Here is a 27760-nt window from a genome sequence, read left to right as displayed (position 1 = left end):
GACGTGAAGACGACATGAAGACGACATGAAGACGACGTGAAGACGACATGAAGACGACGTGAAGACGACATGAAGACGACGTGAAGACGACATGAAGACGACATGAAGACGACATGAAGACGACATGAAGACGACGTGAAGACGACGTGAAGACGACATGAAGACGACATGAAGACGACATGAAGACGACATGAAGACGACATGAAGACGACGTGAAGACGACGTGAAGACGACGTGAAGACGACGTGAAGACGACGTGAAGACGACATGAAGACGACGTGAAGACGACATGAAGACGACGTGAAGACGACATGAAGACGACATGAAGACGACGTGAAGACGACGTGAAGACGACATGAAGACGACATGAAGACGACATGAAGACGACATGAAGACGACGTGAAGACGACATGAAGACGACATGAAGACGACATGAAGACGACATGAAGACGACGTGAAGACGACATGAAGACGACATGAAGACGACATGAAGACGACATGAAGACGTGAAGACGACATGAAGACGACATGAAGACGACATGAAGACGACGTGAAGACGACATGAAGACGACATGAAGACGACGTGAAGACGACATGAAGACGACATGAAGACGACATGAAGACGACATGAAGACGACATGAAGACGACATGAAGACGACATGACGACGACATGAAGACGACGTGTAGACGACGTGAAGACGACGTGAAGACGACATGAAGACGACATGAAGACGACATGAAGACGACATGAAGACGACATGAAGACGACATGAAGACGACATGAAGACGACATGAAGACGACATGAAGACGACATGAAGACGACATGACGACGACATGAAGACGACGTGTAGACGACGTGAAGACGACGTGAAGACGACATGAAGACGACATGAAGACGACATGAAGACGACATGAAGACGACATGAAGACGACATGTAGACGACGTGAAGACGACGTGAAGACGACGTGAAGACGACATGAAGACGACATGTAGACGACGTGAAGACGACATGAAGACGACATGAAGACGACATGAAGACGACATGACGACGACATGAAGACGACATGAAGACGACATGAAGACGACATGAAGACGACATGAAGACGACATGAAGACGACATGACGACGACATGACGACGACGTGAAGACGACATGAAGACGACATGAAGACGACATGAAGACGACGTGAAGACGACATGAAGACGACGTGAAGACGACATGAAGACGTGAAGACGACATGAAGACGACGTGAAGACGACGTGAAGACGACATGAAGACGACGTGAAGACGACATGAAGACGACATGACGACGACATGAAGACGACATGAAGACGACGTGAAGACGACGTGAAGACGACGTGAAGACGACATGAAGACGACATGAAGACGACATGACGACGACATGAAGACGACGTGAAGACGACATGAAGACGACATGAAGACGACATGAAGACGACGTGAAGACGACATGAAGACGACGTGAAGACGACATGAAGACGACATGAAGACGACGTGAAGACGACATGAAGACGACGTGAAGACGACATGAAGACGACGTGAAGACGACATGAAGACGACGTGAAGACGACATGAAGACGACATGAAGACGACATGAAGACGACATGACGACATGAAGACGACATGAAGACGACATGAAGACGACGTGAAGACGACGTGAAGACGACGTGAAGACGACGTGAAGACGACATGAAGACGACATGAAGACGACGTGAAGACGACATGAAGACGACATGAAGACGACGTGAAGACGACATGAAGACGACGTGAAGACGACGTGAAGACGACATGAAGACGACGTGAAGACGACATGAAGACGACATGACGACGACATGAAGACGACATGAAGACGACGTGAAGACGACGTGAAGACGACGTGAAGACGACATGAAGACGACATGACGACGACATGAAGACGACGTGAAGACGACATGAAGACGACATGAAGACGACATGAAGACGACGTGAAGACGACATGAAGACGACGTGAAGACGACATGAAGACGACATGAAGACGACGTGAAGACGACATGAAGACGACGTGAAGACGACATGAAGACGACGTGAAGACGACATGAAGACGACATGAAGACGACATGAAGACGACATGAAGACGACGTGAAGACGACGTGAAGACGACATGAAGACGACATGAAGACGACATGAAGACGACATGAAGACGACATGAAGACGACGTGAAGACGACGTGAAGACGACGTGAAGACGACGTGAAGACGACGTGAAGACGACATGAAGACGACGTGAAGACGACATGAAGACGACGTGAAGACGACATGAAGACGACATGAAGACGACGTGAAGACGACGTGAAGACGACATGAAGACGACATGAAGACGACATGAAGACGACATGAAGACGACGTGAAGACGACATGAAGACGACATGAAGACGACATGAAGACGACATGAAGACGACGTGAAGACGACATGAAGACGACGTGAAGACGACATGAAGACGACATGAAGACGACGTGAAGACGACGTGAAGACGACATGAAGACGACATGAAGACGACATGAAGACGACATGAAGACGACGTGAAGACGACATGAAGACGACATGAAGACGACATGAAGACGACATGAAGACGACGTGAAGACGACATGAAGACGACATGAAGACGACATGAAGACGACATGAAGACGTGAAGACGACATGAAGACGACATGAAGACGACATGAAGACGACGTGAAGACGACATGAAGACGACATGAAGACGACGTGAAGACGACATGAAGACGACATGAAGACGACATGAAGACGACATGAAGACGACATGAAGACGACATGAAGACGACATGACGACGACATGAAGACGACGTGTAGACGACGTGAAGACGACGTGAAGACGACATGAAGACGACATGAAGACGACATGAAGACGACATGAAGACGACATGAAGACGACATGAAGACGACATGAAGACGACATGAAGACGACATGAAGACGACATGAAGACGACATGACGACGACATGAAGACGACGTGTAGACGACGTGAAGACGACGTGAAGACGACATGAAGACGACATGAAGACGACATGAAGACGACATGAAGACGACATGAAGACGACATGAAGACGACGTGAAGACGACGTGAAGACGACGTGAAGACGACATGAAGACGACATGTAGACGACGTGAAGACGACATGAAGACGACATGAAGACGACATGAAGACGACATGACGACGACATGAAGACGACATGAAGACGACATGAAGACGACATGAAGACGACATGAAGACGACATGAAGACGACATGACGACGACATGACGACGACGTGAAGACGACATGAAGACGACATGAAGACGACATGAAGACGACGTGAAGACGACATGAAGACGACGTGAAGACGACATGAAGACGTGAAGACGACATGAAGACGACGTGAAGACGACGTGAAGACGACATGAAGACGACGTGAAGACGACATGAAGACGACATGACGACGACATGAAGACGACATGAAGACGACGTGAAGACGACGTGAAGACGACGTGAAGACGACATGAAGACGACATGAAGACGACATGACGACGACATGAAGACGACGTGAAGACGACATGAAGACGACATGAAGACGACATGAAGACGACGTGAAGACGACATGAAGACGACGTGAAGACGACATGAAGACGACATGAAGACGACGTGAAGACGACATGAAGACGACGTGAAGACGACATGAAGACGACGTGAAGACGACATGAAGACGACGTGAAGACGACATGAAGACGACATGAAGACGACATGAAGACGACATGACGACATGAAGACGACATGAAGACGACATGAAGACGACGTGAAGACGACGTGAAGACGACGTGAAGACGACGTGAAGACGACATGAAGACGACATGAAGACGACGTGAAGACGACATGAAGACGACATGAAGACGACGTGAAGACGACATGAAGACGACGTGAAGACGACGTGAAGACGACATGAAGACGACGTGAAGACGACATGAAGACGACATGACGACGACATGAAGACGACATGAAGACGACGTGAAGACGACGTGAAGACGACGTGAAGACGACATGAAGACGACATGACGACGACATGAAGACGACGTGAAGACGACATGAAGACGACATGAAGACGACATGAAGACGACGTGAAGACGACATGAAGACGACGTGAAGACGACATGAAGACGACATGAAGACGACGTGAAGACGACATGAAGACGACGTGAAGACGACATGAAGACGACGTGAAGACGACATGAAGACGACATGAAGACGACATGAAGACGACATGAAGACGACGTGAAGACGACGTGAAGACGACATGAAGACGACATGAAGACGACATGAAGACGACATGAAGACGACATGAAGACGACGTGAAGACGACGTGAAGACGACGTGAAGACGACGTGAAGACGACGTGAAGACGACATGAAGACGACGTGAAGACGACATGAAGACGACGTGAAGACGACATGAAGACGACATGAAGACGACGTGAAGACGACGTGAAGACGACATGAAGACGACATGAAGACGACATGAAGACGACATGAAGACGACGTGAAGACGACATGAAGACGACATGAAGACGACATGAAGACGACATGAAGACGACGTGAAGACGACATGAAGACGACATGAAGACGACATGAAGACGACATGAAGACGACGTGAAGACGACATGAAGACGACATGAAGACGACATGAAGACGACATGAAGACGTGAAGACGACATGAAGACGACATGAAGACGACATGAAGACGACGTGAAGACGACATGAAGACGACATGAAGACGACATGAAGACGACATGAAGACGACATGAAGACGACATGAAGACGACATGAAGACGACATGAAGACGACATGACGACGACATGACGACGACGTGAAGACGACATGAAGACGACATGAAGACGACATGAAGACGACGTGAAGACGACGTGAAGACGACATGAAGACGACATGAAGACGACATGAAGACGACATGAAGACGACATGAAGACGACATGAAGACGACATGAAGACGACATGAAGACGACATGAAGACGACATGAAGACGACATGAAGACGACATGAAGACGACATGAAGACGACATGACGACGACATGACGACGACATGAAGACGACATGAAGACGACATGAAGACGACATGAAGACGTGAAGACGACATGAAGACGACATGAAGACGACATGAAGACGACATGAAGACGACATGAAGACGACATGAAGACGACATGAAGACGACATGACGACGACATGAAGACGACATGAAGACGACATGAAGACGACATGAAGACGACATGAAGACGACATGACGACGACATGAAGACGACATGAAGACGACATGAAGACGACGTGAAGACGACGTGAAGACGACGTGAAGACGACATGAAGACGACATGAAGACGACATGAAGACGACATGAAGACGACATGAAGACGACATGAAGACGACATGACGACGACATGAAGACGACATGAAGACGACATGAAGACGACATGAAGACGACATGAAGACGACATGACGACGACATGACGACGACATGAAGACGACATGAAGACGACATGAAGACGACATGAAGACGTGAAGACGACATGAAGACGACATGAAGACGACATGAAGACGACATGAAGACGACATGAAGACGACATGAAGACGACATGAAGACGACATGAAGACGACGTGAAGACGACATGAAGACGACGTGAAGACGACGTGAAGACGACGTGAAGACGACGTGAAGACGACGTGAAGACGACATGAAGACGACATGTAGACGACGTGAAGACGACGTGAAGACGACGTGAAGACGACATGAAGACGACGTGAAGACGACATGAAGACGACATGACGACGACATGAAGACGACATGAAGACGACATGAAGACGACGTGAAGACGACGTGAAGACGACATGAAGACGACGTGAAGACGACGTGAAGACGACATGAAGACGACATGACGACGACATGAAGACGACGTGAAGACGACATGAAGACGACATGACGACGACATGAAGACGACGTGAAGACGACGTGAAGACGACATGAAGACGACGTGAAGACGACATGAAGACGACGTGAAGACGACGTGAAGACGACGTGAAGACGACGTGAAGACGACGTGAAGACGACGTGAAGACGACGTGAAGACGACATGAAGACGACGTGAAGACGACATGAAGACGACATGTAGACGACGTGAAGACGACGTGAAGACGACGTGAAGACGACATGAAGACGACATGAAGACGACATGACGACGACGTGAAGACGACATGAAGACGACATGAAGACGACATGAAGACGACATGAAGACGTGAAGACGACATGAAGACGACATGAAGACGACATGAAGACGACATGAAGACGTGAAGACGACATGAAGACGACATGAAGACGACATGAAGACGACATGAAGACGACATGAAGACGACATGAAGACGACATGAAGACGACATGAAGACGACATGAAGACGTGAAGACGACATGAAGACGACATGAAGACGACATGAAGACGACATGAAGACGACATGAAGACGACATGAAGACGACATGAAGACGACGTGAAGACGACATGAAGACGACATGAAGACGACATGAAGACGACATGAAGACGTGAAGACGACATGAAGACGACATGAAGACGACGTGAAGACGACATGAAGACGACATGAAGACGACATGAAGACGACATGAAGACGTGAAGACGACATGAAGACGACATGAAGACGACGTGAAGACGACATGAAGACGACATGAAGACGACATGAAGACGACATGAAGACGTGAAGACGACATGAAGACGACGTGAAGACGACATGAAGACGACATGAAGACGTGAAGACGACATGAAGACGACATGAAGACGACATGAAGACGACATGAAGACGACATGAAGACGACATGAAGACGACATGAAGACGACGTGAAGACGACGTGAAGACGACGTGAAGACGACGTGAAGACGACGTGAAGACGACATGAAGACGACGTGAAGACGACGTGAAGACGACGTGAAGACGACATGAAGACGACATGAAGACGACATGACGACGACGTGAAGACGACATGAAGACGTGAAGACGACATGAAGACGACGTGAAGACGACGTGAAGACGACGTGAAGACGACATGTAGACGACGTGAAGACGACGTGAAGACGACGTGAAGACGACATGAAGACGACATGAAGACGACATGACGACGACATGAAGACGACGTGAAGACGACGTGAAGACGACGTGAAGACGACATGAAGACGACGTGAAGACGACATGAAGACGACATGACGACGACATGAAGACGACATGAAGACGACATGAAGACGACGTGTAGACGACGTGAAGACGACGTGAAGACGACATGAAGACGACATGAAGACGACATGACGACGACATGAAGACGACGTGAAGACGACGTGAAGACGACGTGAAGACGACATGAAGACGACATGAAGACGACGTGAAGACGACATGAAGACGACGTGAAGACGACATGAAGACGACATGAAGACGACGTGAAGACGACATGAAGACGACGTGAAGACGACATGAAGACGACGTGAAGACGACGTGAAGACGACATGAAGACGACATGAAGACGACATGACGACGACATGAAGACGACGTGAAGACGACGTGAAGACGACGTGAAGACGACATGAAGACGACATGAAGACGACGTGAAGACGACATGAAGACGACGTGAAGACGACATGAAGACGACATGAAGACGACGTGAAGACGACATGAAGACGACGTGAAGACGACATGAAGACGACATGAAGACGACATGAAGACGACATGACGACATGAAGACGACATGAAGACGACATGAAGACGACGTGAAGACGACGTGAAGACGACATGAAGACGACATGAAGACGACGTGAAGACGACATGAAGACGACATGAAGACGACATGAAGACGACGTGAAGACGACATGTAGACGACATGAAGACGACGTGAAGACGACATGAAGACGTGAAGACGACATGAAGACGACGTGAAGACGACGTGAAGACGACATGAAGACGACGTGAAGACGACATGAAGACGACATGACGACGACATGAAGACGACATGAAGACGACGTGAAGACGACATGTAGACGACATGAAGACGACGTGAAGACGACATGAAGACGTGAAGACGACATGAAGACGACGTGAAGACGACGTGAAGACGACATGAAGACGACGTGAAGACGACATGAAGACGACATGACGACGACATGAAGACGACATGAAGACGACGTGAAGACGACGTGAAGACGACGTGAAGACGACATGAAGACGACATGAAGACGACATGACGACGACATGAAGACGACGTGAAGACGACATGAAGACGACATGAAGACGACATGAAGACGACGTGAAGACGACATGAAGACGACGTGAAGACGACATGAAGACGACATGAAGACGACGTGAAGACGACATGAAGACGACGTGAAGACGACATGAAGACGACGTGAAGACGACATGAAGACGACATGAAGACGACATGAAGACGACATGAAGACGACGTGAAGACGACGTGAAGACGACATGAAGACGACATGAAGACGACATGAAGACGACATGAAGACGACATGAAGACGACGTGAAGACGACGTGAAGACGACGTGAAGACGACGTGAAGACGACGTGAAGACGACATGAAGACGACGTGAAGACGACATGAAGACGACGTGAAGACGACATGAAGACGACATGAAGACGACGTGAAGACGACGTGAAGACGACATGAAGACGACATGAAGACGACATGAAGACGACATGAAGACGACATGAAGACGACATGACGACGACATGAAGACATGAAGACGACGTGAAGACGACGTGAAGACGACATGAAGACGACATGACGACGACGTGAAGACGACGTGAAGACGACGTGAAGACGACGTGAAGACGACATGAAGACGACATGAAGACGACGTGAAGACGACGTGAAGACGACATGAAGACGACATGAAGACGACGTGAAGACGACATGAAGACGACGTGAAGACGACATGAAGACGACGTGAAGACGACATGAAGACGACATGAAGACGACATGAAGACGACATGAAGACGACGTGAAGACGACGTGAAGACGACATGAAGACGACATGACGACGACATGAAGACGACGTGAAGACGACATGAAGACGACATGAAGACGACATGAAGACGACGTGAAGACGACATGAAGACGACGTGAAGACGACATGAAGACGACATGAAGACGACGTGAAGACGACATGAAGACGACATGAAGACGACATGAAGACGACATGAAGACGACGTGAAGACGACATGAAGACGACATGAAGACGACATGAAGACGACATGAAGACGTGAAGACGACATGAAGACGACATGAAGACGACATGAAGACGACATGAAGACGACGTGAAGACGACATGAAGACGACATGAAGACGACATGAAGACGACATGAAGACGACATGAAGACGACATGAAGACGACATGAAGACGACATGAAGACGACATGAAGACGACATGAAGACGACATGAAGACGACATGAAGACGACGTGAAGACGACATGAAGACGACATGAAGACGACATGAAGACGACATGAAGACGACGTGAAGACGACATGAAGACGACATGAAGACGACATGAAGACGACATGAAGACGACGTGAAGACGACGTGAAGACGACATGAAGACGACATGAAGACGACATGAAGACGACATGAAGACGACATGAAGACGACATGAAGACGACGTGAAGACGACATGAAGACGACATGAAGACGACATGAAGACGACATGAAGACGACATGAAGACGACATGACGACGACATGAAGACGACGTGTAGACGACGTGAAGACGACGTGAAGACGACATGAAGACGACATGAAGACGACATGAAGACGACATGAAGACGACATGAAGACGACATGAAGACGACATGAAGACGACATGAAGACGACATGTAGACGACGTGAAGACGACGTGAAGACGACGTGAAGACGACATGAAGACGACGTGTAGACGACGTGAAGACGACATGAAGACGACATGAAGACGACATGAAGACGACATGACGACGACATGAAGACGACATGAAGACGACATGAAGACGACATGAAGACGACATGAAGACGACATGAAGACGACATGACGACGACATGACGACGACGTGAAGACGACATGAAGACGACATGAAGACGACATGAAGACGACGTGAAGACGACATGAAGACGACGTGAAGACGACATGAAGACGTGAAGACGACATGAAGACGACGTGAAGACGACGTGAAGACGACATGAAGACGACGTGAAGACGACATGAAGACGACATGACGACGACATGAAGACGACATGAAGACGACGTGAAGACGACGTGAAGACGACGTGAAGACGACATGAAGACGACATGAAGACGACATGACGACGACATGAAGACGACGTGAAGACGACATGAAGACGACATGAAGACGACATGAAGACGACGTGAAGACGACATGAAGACGACGTGAAGACGACATGAAGACGACATGAAGACGACGTGAAGACGACATGAAGACGACGTGAAGACGACATGAAGACGACGTGAAGACGACATGAAGACGACGTGAAGACGACATGAAGACGACATGAAGACGACATGAAGACGACATGAAGACGACGTGAAGACGACGTGAAGACGACGTGAAGACGACGTGAAGACGACATGAAGACGACATGAAGACGACGTGAAGACGACATGAAGACGTGAAGACGACATGAAGACGACGTGAAGACGACGTGAAGACGACATGAAGACGACGTGAAGACGACATGAAGACGACATGACGACGACATGAAGACGACATGAAGACGACGTGAAGACGACGTGAAGACGACGTGAAGACGACATGAAGACGACATGAAGACGACATGACGACGACATGAAGACGACGTGAAGACGACATGAAGACGACATGAAGACGACATGAAGACGACGTGAAGACGACATGAAGACGACGTGAAGACGACATGAAGACGACATGAAGACGACGTGAAGACGACATGAAGACGACGTGAAGACGACATGAAGACGACGTGAAGACGACATGAAGACGACATGAAGACGACATGAAGACGACATGAAGACGACGTGAAGACGACGTGAAGACGACATGAAGACGACATGAAGACGACATGAAGACGACATGAAGACGACATGAAGACGACGTGAAGACGACGTGAAGACGACGTGAAGACGACGTGAAGACGACGTGAAGACGACATGAAGACGACGTGAAGACGACATGAAGACGACGTGAAGACGACATGAAGACGACATGAAGACGACGTGAAGACGACGTGAAGACGACATGAAGACGACATGAAGACGACATGAAGACGACATGAAGACGACGTGAAGACGACATGAAGACGACATGAAGACGACATGAAGACGACATGAAGACGACGTGAAGACGACATGAAGACGACATGAAGACGACATGAAGACGACGTGAAGACGACGTGAAGACGACATGAAGACGACATGAAGACGACATGAAGACGACATGAAGACGTGAAGACGACATGAAGACGACATGAAGACGACATGAAGACGACGTGAAGACGACATGAAGACGACATGAAGACGACATGAAGACGACATGAAGACGACATGAAGACGACATGAAGACGACATGAAGACGACATGAAGACGACATGAAGACGACATGAAGACGACATGACGACGACATGACGACGACGTGAAGACGACATGAAGACGACATGAAGACGACATGAAGACGACGTGAAGACGACGTGAAGACGACATGAAGACGACGTGAAGACGACATGAAGACGACATGAAGACGACATGAAGACGACATGAAGACGACATGAAGACGACATGAAGACGACATGAAGACGACATGAAGACGACATGAAGACGACATGAAGACGACATGAAGACGACATGACGACGACATGACGACGACATGAAGACGACATGAAGACGACATGAAGACGACATGAAGACGTGAAGACGACATGAAGACGACATGAAGACGACATGAAGACGACATGAAGACGACATGAAGACGACATGAAGACGACATGAAGACGACATGAAGACGACATGAAGACGACATGAAGACGACATGAAGACGACATGACGACGACATGAAGACGACATGAAGACGACATGAAGACGACGTGAAGACGACGTGAAGACGACGTGAAGACGACATGAAGACGACATGAAGACGACATGAAGACGACATGAAGACGACATGAAGACGACATGAAGACGACATGAAGACGACATGACGACGACATGAAGACGACATGAAGACGACATGAAGACGACATGAAGACGACATGAAGACGACATGACGACGACATGACGACGACATGAAGACGACATGAAGACGACATGAAGACGACATGAAGACGTGAAGACGACATGAAGACGACATGAAGACGACATGAAGACGACATGAAGACGACATGAAGACGACATGAAGACGACATGAAGACGACGTGAAGACGACATGAAGACGACGTGAAGACGACGTGAAGACGACATGAAGACGTGAAGACGACATGAAGACGACATGAAGACGACATGAAGACGACATGAAGACGACATGAAGACGACATGAAGACGACATGAAGACGACATGAAGACGACATGAAGACGACGTGAAGACGACATGAAGACGACATGAAGACGACGTGACGACGACGTGAAGACGACATGAAGACGACATGAAGACGACATGAAGACGACATGACGACGACATGAAGACGACATGAAGACGACATGAAGACGACATGAAGACGACGTGAAGACGACGTGAAGACGACGTGAAGACGACATGAAGACGACATGAAGACGACGTGTAGACGACGTGAAGACGACATGAAGACGACATGAAGACGACGTGTAGACGACGTGAAGACGACATGAAGACGACATGAAGACGACATGACGACGACATGAAGACGACATGAAGACGACATGAAGACGACATGAAGACGACATGACGACGACATGAAGACGACATGAAGACGACATGAAGACGACATGAAGACGACATGACGACGACATGAAGACGACATGAAGACGACATGAAGACGACATGACGACGACATGAAGACGACATGTAGACGACGTGAAGACGACATGAAGACATGAAGACGACGTGAAGACGACGTGAAGACGACGTGAAGACGACATGAAGACGACATGAAGACGACATGAAGACGACATGACGACATGAAGACGACATGAAGACGACATGAAGACGACATGAAGACGACGTGAAGACGACGTGAAGACGACGTGAAGACGACATGAAGACATGAAGACGACGTGAAGACGACGTGAAGACGACGTGAAGACGACATGAAGACATGAAGACGACGTGAAGACGACATGAAGACGACGTGAAGACGACGTGAAGACGACATGAAGACATGAAGACGACGTGAAGACGACATGAAGACGACATGAAGACGACATGAAGACGACATGAAGACGACATGAAGACGACATGAAGACGACATGAAGACGACATGAAGACGACGTGAAGACGACATGAAGACGACGTGAAGACGACATGAAGACATGAAGACGACGTGAAGACGACGTGAAGACGACGTGAAGACGACATGAAGACATGAAGACGACGTGAAGACGACATGAAGACGACATGAAGACATGAAGACGACGTGAAGACGACATGAAGACGACATGAAGACGACATGAAGACGACGTGAAGACGACATGAAGACGACATGAAGACGACATGAAGACGACGTGAAGACGACGTGAAGACGACGTGAAGACGACATGAAGACGACATGAAGACGACATGACGACGACATGAAGACGACATGAAGACGACGTGAAGACGACGTGAAGACGACATGAAGACGACATGAAGACGACATGAAGACGACATGAAGACGACATGAAGACGACATGAAGACGACATGAAGACGACATGAAGACGACATGAAGACGACATGAAGACGACATGAAGACGACATGAAGACGACGTGAAGACGACATGAAGACGACATGAAGACGACGTGAAGACGACATGAAGACGACATGAAGACGACATGAAGACGACATGAAGACGACATGAAGACGACGTGAAGACGACATGAAGACGACATGACGACATGAAGACGACATGAAGACGACATGAAGACGACATGAAGACGACGTGAAGACGACATGAAGACGACGTGAAGACGACATGAAGACGACATGAAGACGACATGAAGACGACATGAAGACGACATGAAGACGACGTGAAGACGACGTGAAGACGACGTGAAGACGACGTGAAGACGACGTGTAGACGACGTGAAGACGACATGAAGACGACATGAAGACGACATGACGACGACATGACGACGACATGAAGACGACATGAAGACGACATGAAGACGACATGAAGACGACATGAAGACGACATGAAGACGACATGACGACGACATGACGACGACGTGAAGACGACATGAAGACGACATGAAGACGACATGAAGACGACGTGAAGACGACGTGAAGACGACATGAAGACGACATGAAGACGACATGAAGACGACATGAAGACGACATGAAGACGACATGAAGACGACATGAAGACGACATGAAGACGACATGAAGACGACATGACGACGACATGACGACGACATGAAGACGACATGAAGACGACATGAAGACGACATGAAGACGTGAAGACGACATGAAGACGACATGAAGACGACATGAAGACGACATGAAGACGACATGAAGACGACATGAAGACGACATGAAGACGACATGAAGACGACATGAAGACGACATGAAGACGACATGAAGACGACATGAAGACGACATGAAGACGACATGAAGACGACATGAAGACGACATGACGACGACATGACGACGACATGAAGACGACATGAAGACGACATGAAGACGACATGAAGACGTGAAGACGACATGAAGACGACATGAAGACGACATGAAGACGACATGAAGACGACATGAAGACGACATGACGACGACATGACGACGACATGAAGACGACATGAAGACGACATGAAGACGACATGAAGACGTGAAGACGACATGAAGACGACATGAAGACGACATGAAGACGACATGAAGACGACATGAAGACGACATGAAGACGACATGAAGACGACATGACGACGACATGAAGACGACATGAAGACGACATGAAGACGACATGAAGACGACATGAAGACGACATGACGACGACATGAAGACGACATGAAGACGACATGAAGACGACATGAAGACGACGTGAAGACGACGTGAAGACGACATGAAGACGACATGAAGACGACATGAAGACGACATGAAGACGACGTGAAGACGACATGAAGACGACATGAAGACGACATGAAGACGACATGAAGACGACATGAAGACGACATGAAGACGACATGAAGACGACATGACGACGACATGAAGACGACATGAAGACGACATGAAGACGACATGAAGACGACATGAAGACGACATGACGACGACATGACGACGACATGAAGACGACATGAAGACGACATGAAGACGACATGAAGACGTGAAGACGACATGAAGACGACGTGAAGACGACATGAAGACGACATGAAGACGACATGAAGACGACGTGAAGACGACGTGAAGACGACGTGAAGACGACATGAAGACGACATGAAGACGACATGACGACGACATGAAGACGACATGAAGACGACGTGAAGACGACGTGAAGACGACATGAAGACGACATGAAGACGACATGAAGACGACATGAAGACGACATGAAGACGACATGAAGACGACATGAAGACGACATGAAGACGACATGAAGACGACATGAAGACGACATGAAGACGACATGAAGACGACATGAAGACGACGTGAAGACGACATGAAGACGACATGAAGACGACGTGAAGACGACATGAAGACGACATGAAGACGACATGAAGACGACATGAAGACGACATGAAGACGACGTGAAGACGACATGAAGACGACATGACGACATGAAGACGACATGAAGACGACATGAAGACGACATGAAGACGACGTGAAGACGACATGAAGACGACATGAAGACGACATGAAGACGACATGAAGACGACGTGAAGACGACGTGAAGACGACGTGAAGACGACGTGAAGACGACATGACGACGACGTGAAGACGACATGAAGACGACATGAAGACGACATGACGACATGAAGACGACATGAAGACGACATGAAGACGACATGAAGACGACATGAAGACGACGTGAAGACGACATGAAGACGACGTGAAGACGACGTGAAGACGACATGACGACATGAAGACGACATGAAGACGACGTGAAGACGACGTGAAGACGACATGAAGACGACATGAAGACGACGTGAAGACGACATGAAGACGACATGACGACATGAAGACGACATGAAGACGACATGAAGACGACATGACGACATGAAGACGACATGAAGACGACATGAAGACGACATGAAGACGACATGAAGACGACATGAAGACGACATGAAGACGACATGACGACATGAAGACGACATGAAGACGACATGAAGACGACATGAAGACGACATGAAGACGACGTGAAGACGACATGAAGACGACGTGAAGACGACGTGAAGACGACGTGAAGACGACATGAAGACGACATGACGACATGAAGACGACATGAAGACGACATGAAGACGACGTGAAGACGACGTGAAGACGACATGAAGACGACGTGAAGACGACGTGAAGACGACATGAAGACGACATGAAGACGACGTGAAGACGACATGAAGACGACGTGAAGACGACATGAAGACGACGTGAAGACGACGTGAAGACGACGTGAAGACGACGTGAAGACGACATGAAGACGACATGACGACATGAAGACGACATGAAGACGACATGAAGACGACATGAAGACGACATGAAGACGACGTGAAGACGACATGAAGACGACGTGAAGACGACGTGAAGACGACATGACGACATGAAGACGACATGAAGACGACATGAAGACGACGTGAAGACGACGTGAAGACGACATGACGACATGAAGACGACATGAAGACGACATGAAGACGACATGAAGACGACGTGAAGACGACATGAAGACGACATGAAGACGACATGAAGACGACATGAAGACGACATGAAGACGACATGAAGACGACGTGAAGACGACGTGAAGACGACATGAAGACGACATGAAGACGACGTGAAGACGACGTGAAGACGACATGAAGACGACGTGAAGACGACGTGAAGACGACGTGAAGACGACATGAAGACGACATGAAGACGACATGAAGACGACATGACGACATGAAGACGACATGAAGACGACATGAAGACGACATGAAGACGACGTGAAGACGACATGAAGACGACGTGAAGACGACATGAAGACGACATGAAGACGACATGACGACATGAAGACGACATGAAGACGACATGACGACATGAAGACAACATGAAGACGACATGACGACATGAAGACGACATGAAGACGACGTGAAGACGACATGACGACATGAAGACGACGTGAAGACGACATGACGACATGAAGACGACGTGAAGACGACATGAAGACGACGTGAAGACGACATGAAGACGACATGAAGACGACGTGAAGACGACATGAAGACGACATGAAGACGACATGAAGACGACATGAAGACGACGTGAAGACGACATGAAGACGACATGAAGACGACATGAAGACGACATGACGACATGAAGACGACGTGAAGACGACGTGAAGACGACATGAAGACGACGTGAAGACGACATGAAGACGACATGAAGACGACGTGAAGACGACATGAAGACGACATGAAGACGACATGAAGACGACATGAAGACGACATGAAGACAACATGAAGACGACATGAAGACGACATGAAGACGACATGAAGACGACATGAAGACGACGTGAAGACGACATGAAGACGACATGAAGACGACATGAAGACGACATGAAGACGACATGAAGACGACGTGAAGACGACGTGAAGACGACATGAAGACGACGTGAAGACGACGTGAAGACGACGTGAAGACGACGTGAAGACGACGTGAAGACGACATGACGACATGAAGACGACGTGAAGACGACATGAAGACGACGTGAAGACGACATGACGACATGAAGACGACGTGAAGACGACATGAAGACGACATGAAGACGACATGAAGACGACATGAAGACGACATGACGACGACATGAAGACGACATGAAGACGACATGACGACATGAAGACGACGTGAAGACGACATGAAGACGACGTGAAGACGACATGAAGACGACATGAAGACGACGTGAAGACGACGTGAAGACGACGTGAAGACGACATGACGACATGAAGACGACGTGAAGACGACATGAAGACGACATGAAGACGACATGAAGACGACATGAAGACGACATGACGACGACATGAAGACGACATGAAGACGACATGACGACATGAAGACGACATGACGACATGAAGACGACATGAAGACGACATGAAGACGACGTGAAGACGACATGAAGACGACATGAAGACGACATGAAGACGACGTGAAGACGACATGAAGACGACATGAAGACGACATGACGACATGAAGACGACATGACGACATGAAGACGACATGACGACATGAAGACGACATGAAGACGACATGAAGACGACATGACGACATGAAGACGACATGACGACATGAAGACGACATGACGACATGAAGACGACATGAAGACGACATGAAGACGACATGAAGACGACATGAAGACGACGTGAAGACGACATGAAGACGACATGAAGACGACATGAAGACGACGTGAAGACGACATGAAGACGACATGAAGACGACATGAAGACGACGTGAAGACGACATGAAGACGACATGAAGACGACATGACGACATGAAGACGACATGAAGACGACATGAAGACGACGTGAAGACGACATGAAGACGACATGAAGACGACATGAAGACGACATGAAGACGACATGAAGACGACATGAAGACGACATGAAGACGACATGAAGACGACATGAAGACATGAAGACGACATGACGACGACGTGAAGACGACATGAAGACGACATGAAGACGACGTGAAGACGACATGAAGACGACATGAAGACGACATGAAGACGACATGACGACATGAAGACGACATGACGACATGAAGACGACATGAAGACGACATGAAGACGACATGAAGACGACGTGAAGACGACATGAAGACGACATGAAGACGACATGAAGACGACGTGAAGACGACATGAAGACGACATGAAGACGACATGACGACATGAAGACGACATGACGACATGAAGACGACATGAAGACGACATGAAGACGACATGAAGACGACATGAAGACGACGTGAAGACGACATGAAGACGACATGAAGACGACGTGAAGACGACGTGAAGACGACGTGAAGACGACGTGAAGACGACGTGAAGACGACATGAAGACGACATGAAGACGACATGAAGACATGAAGACGACGTGAAGACGACGTGAAGACGACATGAAGACGACATGAAGACGACATGAAGACGACGTGAAGACGACGTGAAGACGACGTGAAGACGACGTGAAGACGACATGAAGACGACATGAAGACGACATGAAGACGACATGACGACGACATGAAGACGACATGAAGACGACATGAAGACGACGTGAAGACGACATGAAGACGACATGAAGACGACGTGAAGACGACATGAAGACGACATGAAGACGACGTGAAGACGACATGAAGACGACATGAAGACGACGTGAAGACGACGTGAAGACGACATGAAGACGACATGACGACATGAAGACGACATGAAGACGACGTGAAGACGACGTGAAGACGACATGAAGACGACATGAAGACGACATGAAGACGACGTGAAGACGACGTGAAGACGACATGAAGACGACATGAAGACGACATGAAGACGACATGAAGACGACGTGAAGACGACATGAAGACGACATGACGACATGAAGACGACATGAAGACGACATGACGACATGAAGACGACATGACGACATGAAGACGACATGAAGACGACATGAAGACGACATGAAGACGACGTGAAGACGACGTGAAGACGACATGAAGACGACATGAAGACGACATGAAGACGACGTGAAGACGACATGAAGACGACATGAAGACGACATGAAGACGACATGAAGACGACGTGAAGACGACATGAAGACGACATGAAGACGACATGACGACATGAAGACGACATGAAGACGACATGAAGACGACATGAAGACGACATGAAGACGACGTGAAGACGACATGAAGACGACATGAAGACGACATGAAGACGACGTGAAGACGACATGAAGACGACATGAAGACGACGTGAAGACGACATGACGACATGAAGACGACATGAAGACGACATGAAGACGACGTGAAGACGACATGAAGACGACATGAAGACGACATGAAGACGACATGACGACATGAAGACGACATGAAGACGACATGAAGACGACGTGAAGACGACATGAAGACGACATGAAGACGACGTGAAGACGACATGAAGACGACATGACGACATGAAGACGACATGAAGACGACATGACGACATGAAGACGACATGACGACATGAAGACGACATGAAGACGACATGAAGACGACATGAAGACGACATGAAGACGACGTGAAGACGACATGAAGACGACATGGAGACGACATGAAGACGACATGAAGACGACATGAAGACGACGTGAAGACGACATGAAGACGACATGAAGACGACATGAAGACGACATGACGACATGAAGACGACATGACGACATGAAGACGACATGAAGACGACATGAAGACGACATGAAGACGACATGAAGACGACGTGAAGACGACATGAAGACGACATGAAGACGACATGAAGACGACATGAAGACGACATGAAGACGACATGAAGACGACATGAAGACGACGTGAAGACGACATGAAGACGACATGAAGACGACATGACGACATGAAGACGACGTGAAGACGACATGACGACATGAAGACGACATGAAGACGACATGACGACATGAAGACGACGTGAAGACGACGTGAAGACGACATGAAGACGACATGAAGACGACGTGAAGACGACATGACGACATGAAGACGACATGAAGACGACATGACGACATGAAGACGACGTGAAGACGACGTGAAGACGACATGAAGACGACATGAAGACGACATGAAGACGACATGACGACATGAAGACGACGTGAAGACGACGTGAAGACGACATGAAGACGACATGAAGACGACATGAAGACGACATGAAGACGACGTGAAGACGACATGAAGACGACGTGAAGACGACATGAAGACGACGTGAAGACGACATGAAGACGACGTGAAGACGACATGAAGACGACATGAAGACGACATGAAGACGACATGAAGACGACATGAAGACGACGTGAAGACGACGTGAAGACGACATGAAGACGACATGAAGACGACATGAAGACGACATGAAGACGACGTGAAGACGACATGAAGACGACATGAAGACGACGTGAAGACGACATGAAGACGACATGAAGACGACATGAAGACGACATGAAGACGACATGAAGACGACATGAAGACGACGTGAAGACGACGTGAAGACGACGTGAAGACGACGTGAAGACGACATGAAGACGACATGAAGACGACGTGAAGACGACGTGAAGACGACATGAAGACGACATGAAGACGACATGAAGACGACATGAAGACGACATGAAGACGACATGAAGACGACATGAAGACGACGTGAAGACGACGTGAAGACGACATGAAGACGACATGAAGACGACATGAAGACGACATGAAGACGACATGAAGACGACATGAAGACGACATGAAGACGACATGACGACATGAAGACGACATGAAGACGACATGACGACATGAAGACGACATGAAGACGACATGAAGACGACATGAAGACGACATGAAGACGACGTGAAGACGACATGAAGACGACATGAAGACGACATGAAGACGACGTGAAGACGACATGACGACATGAAGACGACATGAAGACGACATGAAGACGACATGAAGACATGAAGACGACATGAAGACGACGTGAAGACGACGTGAAGACGACGTGAAGACGACATGAAGACGACATGAAGACGACATGAAGACGACATGAAGACGACATGAGGACGACATGAAGACGACGTGAAGACGACGTGAAGACGACGTGAAGACGACATGAAGACGACATGACGACATGAAGACGACATGAAGACGACGTGAAGACGACATGAAGACGACGTGAAGACGACATGAAGACGACATGAAGACGACATGAAGACATGAAGACGACATGAAGACATGAAGACGACATGAAGACGACGTGAAGACGACATGAAGACGACATGAAGACGACATGAAGACATGAAGACGACATGAAGACATGAAGACATGAAGACGACGTGAAGACGACATGAAGACGACATGAAGACGACATGACGACATGAAGACGACATGAAGACATGAAGACATGAAGACGACGTGAAGACGACATGAAGACGACATGAAGACGACGTGAAGACGACGTGAAGACGACATGAAGACGACATGAAGACGACATGAAGACGACATGAAGACGACGTGAAGACGACGTGAAGACGACGTGAAGACGACGTGAAGACGACGTGAAGACGACATGAAGACGACGTGAAGACGACGTGAAGACGACATGAAGACGACATGAAGACGACATGAAGACGACATGAAGACGACGTGAAGACGACGTGAAGACGACATGAAGACGACGTGAAGACGACATGAAGACGACGTGAAGACGACATGAAGACGACATGAAGACGACATGAAGACGACATGAAGACGACATGAAGACGACATGAAGACGACGTGAAGACGACGTGAAGACGACATGAAGACGACGTGAAGACGACATGAAGACGACGTGAAGACGACATGAAGACATGAAGACGACATGAAGACGACATGAAGACGACGTGAAGACGACGTGAAGACGACGTGAAGACGACATGAAGACGACATGAAGACGACATGAAGACGACGTGAAGACGACATGAAGACGACATGAAGACGACATGAAGACGACGTGAAGTTGATGTTGCATTCAGGTGAAATGGGGCAGACGTCAGACAGACAACAGACGCTGCATGTAACAGGATAAACACGTGTCTATGTAAACAAGTGGTCCTTCTTGTTCCTGTCGTCTCTGAGTCTGCGTGTTAATAAACTAAGAAAACTACAACAAACTCAGCTCATTTACATAATGGAAGTGGGCGGAGCCTCTGACCTCACAGGAACAGAAACCAGTGAATCGTCAGCGTAGAGTCGGATTATGGTCTATATGCACAGCTCCACTCTACTCTACTTCCTGAACTTAGTGCTGCTCCTTTATTTCCTGTCTTACATTATTGGACAAACTGATTAATCCAGGTGTGTCTGACCACTGTGACGACTCAGACACACCTGGATGAATCAGTTTGCCCAATAATGTGAGACAGGAAATGAAGGAGCAGCACTAAGTTCAGGAAGTAGAGTAGAGTGGAGCTGTGCATATAGACCATTGATTATTGGTTATCGTCTAACCAGAGCTGCGTACTTCACTAGTTAAAGACCTGAAGCTCCTCTTGGTTCAGTCTGGATGCTAAGCTAAAATAAGCTACGCTAAACTAAGCTAAGCTAAAGGGATAGTTCACCCAAAATTGAAATGTCCCTCATGATCTCCTCCCCCTCATGTGGACTAAGGGCTGGGAGAAGTTTCAGAGTCCTCCGTGGCTTCTCTGAGTTACAGGGGGTCTCGGCGTAGCAGTGCATGTCCATATGACGGTTGTCAATGGATACCAACTGTCTTCGTAACAAGACACACCAAAAAACATCCAAATACCTCCATGCTGCTCGTATGTAATGTCCGTCTGGTATTGAAGCCCCGAAATGCGAAATTGTCCCCCAAAAAATTAAACAAGTCTATATTTCAAGCTTGTTTGTAGCGGAAGCTTCTCGAAGCTCCTGAACCGGGAACAAAACAAGCTTGAAATATAGACTTGTTTAATTTTTTGGGGGACAATTTCGCATTTCGGGGCTTCAATACAAGAGGGACATTACATACGAGCAGCATGGAGGTATCTGGATGTTTTTTGGTGTGTCTTTTTGTTACGAAGACAGTTGGTATCCATTTGCAACCGTCATATGGACATGCACTGCTACGCCGAGACCCCCTGTAACTCAGAGAAGCCTCGGAGGACTAAGCTAAGCTAAGCTAGGTGTCGTGTACCTTGAGGTCGTAGGTGGAGTGTGGCCTTCTGGGAGTGTGCGTGGACGAGGCCAGCAGGTCGGGCAGCTGAGTCTTGGGTCTGAGCTGAACTCTGTGGTCTGAGCTCTGCAGGTTGTAGTGACAGGAAGTCGCCCGCTGTCGTAGCTCCGCCCCCTCGCTGCCGCGTGCGTAGCGTCCAGCCGAGCCGCTGGGGGGCGTGGCCTCCCCCGGCGCCGCGTGGCGGTGGGACCGGACCCCCGGCAGGGCGCCGTTCAGCTCGGGGCTGCAGCTCGTCTCGCCGCGGACCAGTCTGATCCGGTCCTGCCAGTAGGTCGACCTCCCGTCGCCGTGGGTTACCTGGCCCCGTATTCACAAAGAGTCTCAGGGTTAAAAGTAGCTAAGGGCCGAACTTAGGAGCTACTCCTAAAACAAGTGGCAGTCAGTCTTAAATTTAGGACTCCTAGTTTTTTAAAGGCGACATATTCAGCTCATTTCTGCTTCTTGACCTGGTGCCTTGATGTCTAAAGTAATGTTAGTAACATGCTTTGGTCAGAAAAACAGCTGGTTCTCTACACACCAGTTTCACAGCCCTGCTCTAAACGGTCGGTTTAGAAGCTTCGCTCTGGTAGCTGAGGTAACCATGGTAACCACGGGAGCGAGGGCTTGAATATTCACATCACCCGGCTTGTGATGTAATAAACCGGGTGAAATTAAAACGGCTTGTTAAGAGACACATTTTCTGACCATGACAGTTTACAAAATGTTGACGTTGTCAAAACTGACGTTTAAGGGGTGAGGAGGCAAATACACATTATACTAAAGCTATGAAAAAGTGAGTTTTGCATAACATGTCCCCTTTAAAATAAGAGTAGGCTAAGTATTTTAGGCCTAAAAGTAGCTCCTAAATCTGGGAGAGCTTAAAAGTCTCCTAACTCAGTAAGACCTATTCACAAAGAATCGGAAACGGCTGCAGCCAGGAAAATGTTTTGGAGACAATGGTCTATAACTCTATAAAACGGGAGTAGTGACGGTGACGGACTGTCCAATATAGGCGTCACAACGGTCGGACCGAGGTGACTGCGACCGCTGCGATGCAGTCATGCTGATGTGAGCCAAAAATATTTTTGTTGGTGGTGGGTGAGCTAGACACACACATCTGTTAGTAGTAATAGCTCATGTGATAAGGCAGCTCCTCTAGTAAACCAAACTCTGGGTTCGAATCCTGCTATAGGCCACAAATGTGGGTAATGCATTTTATTTTCTAATCATTATTATGATCACCATATAATATATATAATATTAGGGCTGTCAACGAATGTGAAAATTAATATTCGAAAGTGGGAAGAAAAAAAATCACTCAACAACCAATCACCGTGTTGAGCGCCTCTAATTCGTGCACGAGAGTTGACGTAATCCATAGCAACGGGGCGTCACCAGGGCGTCACTCTTAGTGATTTATCCTCAGTAAGAGTAGAGTCGGTCTCAGCGGCTGTGTGAATAGGAGCACTCCTAGCAGTAAGATGAAAGGCTTTGTGAACACAGCCTACCTGGTCTCCATGACGACCGATCTTCTCGTACTGGAACGACTCTTCCTCCGCCATCTCGCCCAGCCATCCCAGCGACCGGGCCCGTTTCCGTGCCGACGGGCTGCAGCGGCGCAGAGAGTTGGAGCCCGACACGGACAGACGGCTCATCTCAGAGATCACGTGGCTGATGTAGTCGCCGTGGCCGATGAAGCTGCCGCGCACGATCCGCTGCCGGGGAAAACACCACCAATAACACGATCAATAACACGATCAATAATTTATTTTTTGGGGGTGAACTTCTATTTAAAGTGAAGTCAGCTCATAAAGGAATATGAAAAACAAACATGAAGTGGGTCTTCACAGTACAACCAATAAAAACCACCAACTAGAGTTCTAACACCTCGTCCTGACGTACAGCGAGCGAGCGAAACGGCAAGAAAAACTTGCGCGAAGGTGTCCTGATGCAGCGTGACGAGTATATTCTATTGGTTCAGAATCCAAACCAATCAAATTATCGAGGGACGTAGCTACACAAACTTGTGGCGCTATTCTGAGATCCCTGGTATTTCCTGGTTGCCGTTTCTCACATCTTGGAGTGTTTTTTCCTCTCATATTCTCCTCTCTCTGGTAACTAGCTTGTCAACAGGAAGCAGCGTGGACTTATCAACCAATAAGAAGTGTTTAGGGGCGGGACACCGCCGCGACATGTCGTCCAGATAGAGACAACGCGAGCGATAATTTCAGGGTTGAGCGACATCGCTGGACGGAGCGACGTCAGGACAAGCTGATTGAAAAGTAGCTACGCATTCTAATCACTTTTCCTCGCTCGCCTCGCTGTCACATCGCTGTCTGTCAGGACGGGGTGTTTCAGGACAGAAAGTCTTTCAGACTGATGCCCTTTAACAACTAGCAAAGGGACTATCGATAGAAATTAGCATTCCAGCTAACTCGGGTGCGTTCACATTAATGTTCCCTCTTCAAATAAACAAACTAAACTTGTATGAAAATGTGAAACAATTTAAATGTTCATAACATACATATACATAACAATTTAGACAGAAGCCATTAAGCGTGTTTGCTCTCTGGGTTTATAATTAGCAAATGATGTAAACACGATGATTAGTAATGATGATGTAACGGCCGCTCCCTGACCTTCCGGGGTCCGAGCTCGACCTGGGTGATGGTGGAGGGGTCGACCAGGGGGCGTGGCCTCCTCAGCGTGTCGATGACGCTCTGCCACTGCGGCGGCAGCCCCACGTAGCGGCCGCTGGCGGCGTCGAACGACGTGTGGACGCGGTGCTGGAAGTCCAGCGGCGCCGAGATCTCCGGCCTGCGCCTCTTCTTCCTCCGACGGAACATCGCCACGGCAACACGGCAAAATCACACACGCTCAGACATCAAGGTACACACTTTACACACACACACACACACACACACACACACACACAGAGAGACACAGACACACACACACATATAGACACCAGGTTACAAACAGGATGTGAAAACCAAAACTACAGATGGAAACTAGCTCTGAGCTAAATCCGGCACACTTCCATGACGCCACGGCATTAAACTGTTCATTAATGTGCACTGTCCTCAGCAAATAAACAATAAATGAAAATGCAATAAAAAGGATTTCAAAGTAAAAGTCCCAGATTGAGGGAGGAGCTGATCCTGATCATGTCCTGTTACTCCATTTTTCTCCACCTCTCACACTTTCCCAACCCCCCCCAGGTCAGATGAAAGGTCAGTGGGGGCTGGTTTTTGGCGAGGAGGTTTATCTCTGGGTAAACTCTGGATGTCCCGAGTTTCAGAATGAAAGTCCATTTTTTGGACCCGTAATGCATTTTAACAACATCCATGACCCTTCAAGTGGACAAAAATGTCCAATGGGTTTTTAATGTATTTTAAG

At 48.3% G+C, this 27760-nt stretch overlaps 1 protein-coding gene across 1 annotated transcript in view; it reads right to left on the bottom strand.

Moving 5' to 3' along the window:
* The window catches only part of pak6b (p21 protein (Cdc42/Rac)-activated kinase 6b), a gene marked incomplete at both ends in the record, with an annotated part of 35265 nt that extends 8058 nt beyond the window's left edge, over nucleotides 1-27207 (bottom strand). The window contains 3 exons of the mRNA XM_084000144.1: nucleotides 24344-24679; nucleotides 25870-26076; nucleotides 27001-27207. Coding sequence (XP_083856270.1) covers nucleotides 24344-24679; nucleotides 25870-26076; nucleotides 27001-27207 — 750 coding nt within the window. The remainder of the gene's footprint in view (nucleotides 1-24343; nucleotides 24680-25869; nucleotides 26077-27000) is intronic.
* Between the last annotated feature and the right edge of the window lie 553 nt (nucleotides 27208-27760).

This window comes from Trachurus trachurus (genome assembly GCF_905171665.1).
Source record: "Trachurus trachurus genome assembly, chromosome: 24".
In the NCBI taxonomy this organism is placed as follows: domain Eukaryota; kingdom Metazoa; phylum Chordata; class Actinopteri; order Carangiformes; family Carangidae; genus Trachurus; species Trachurus trachurus.
The sequence above is the reverse complement of the archived record's forward strand: the minus strand, read 5'-3'. Positions and strand labels throughout refer to the sequence as shown.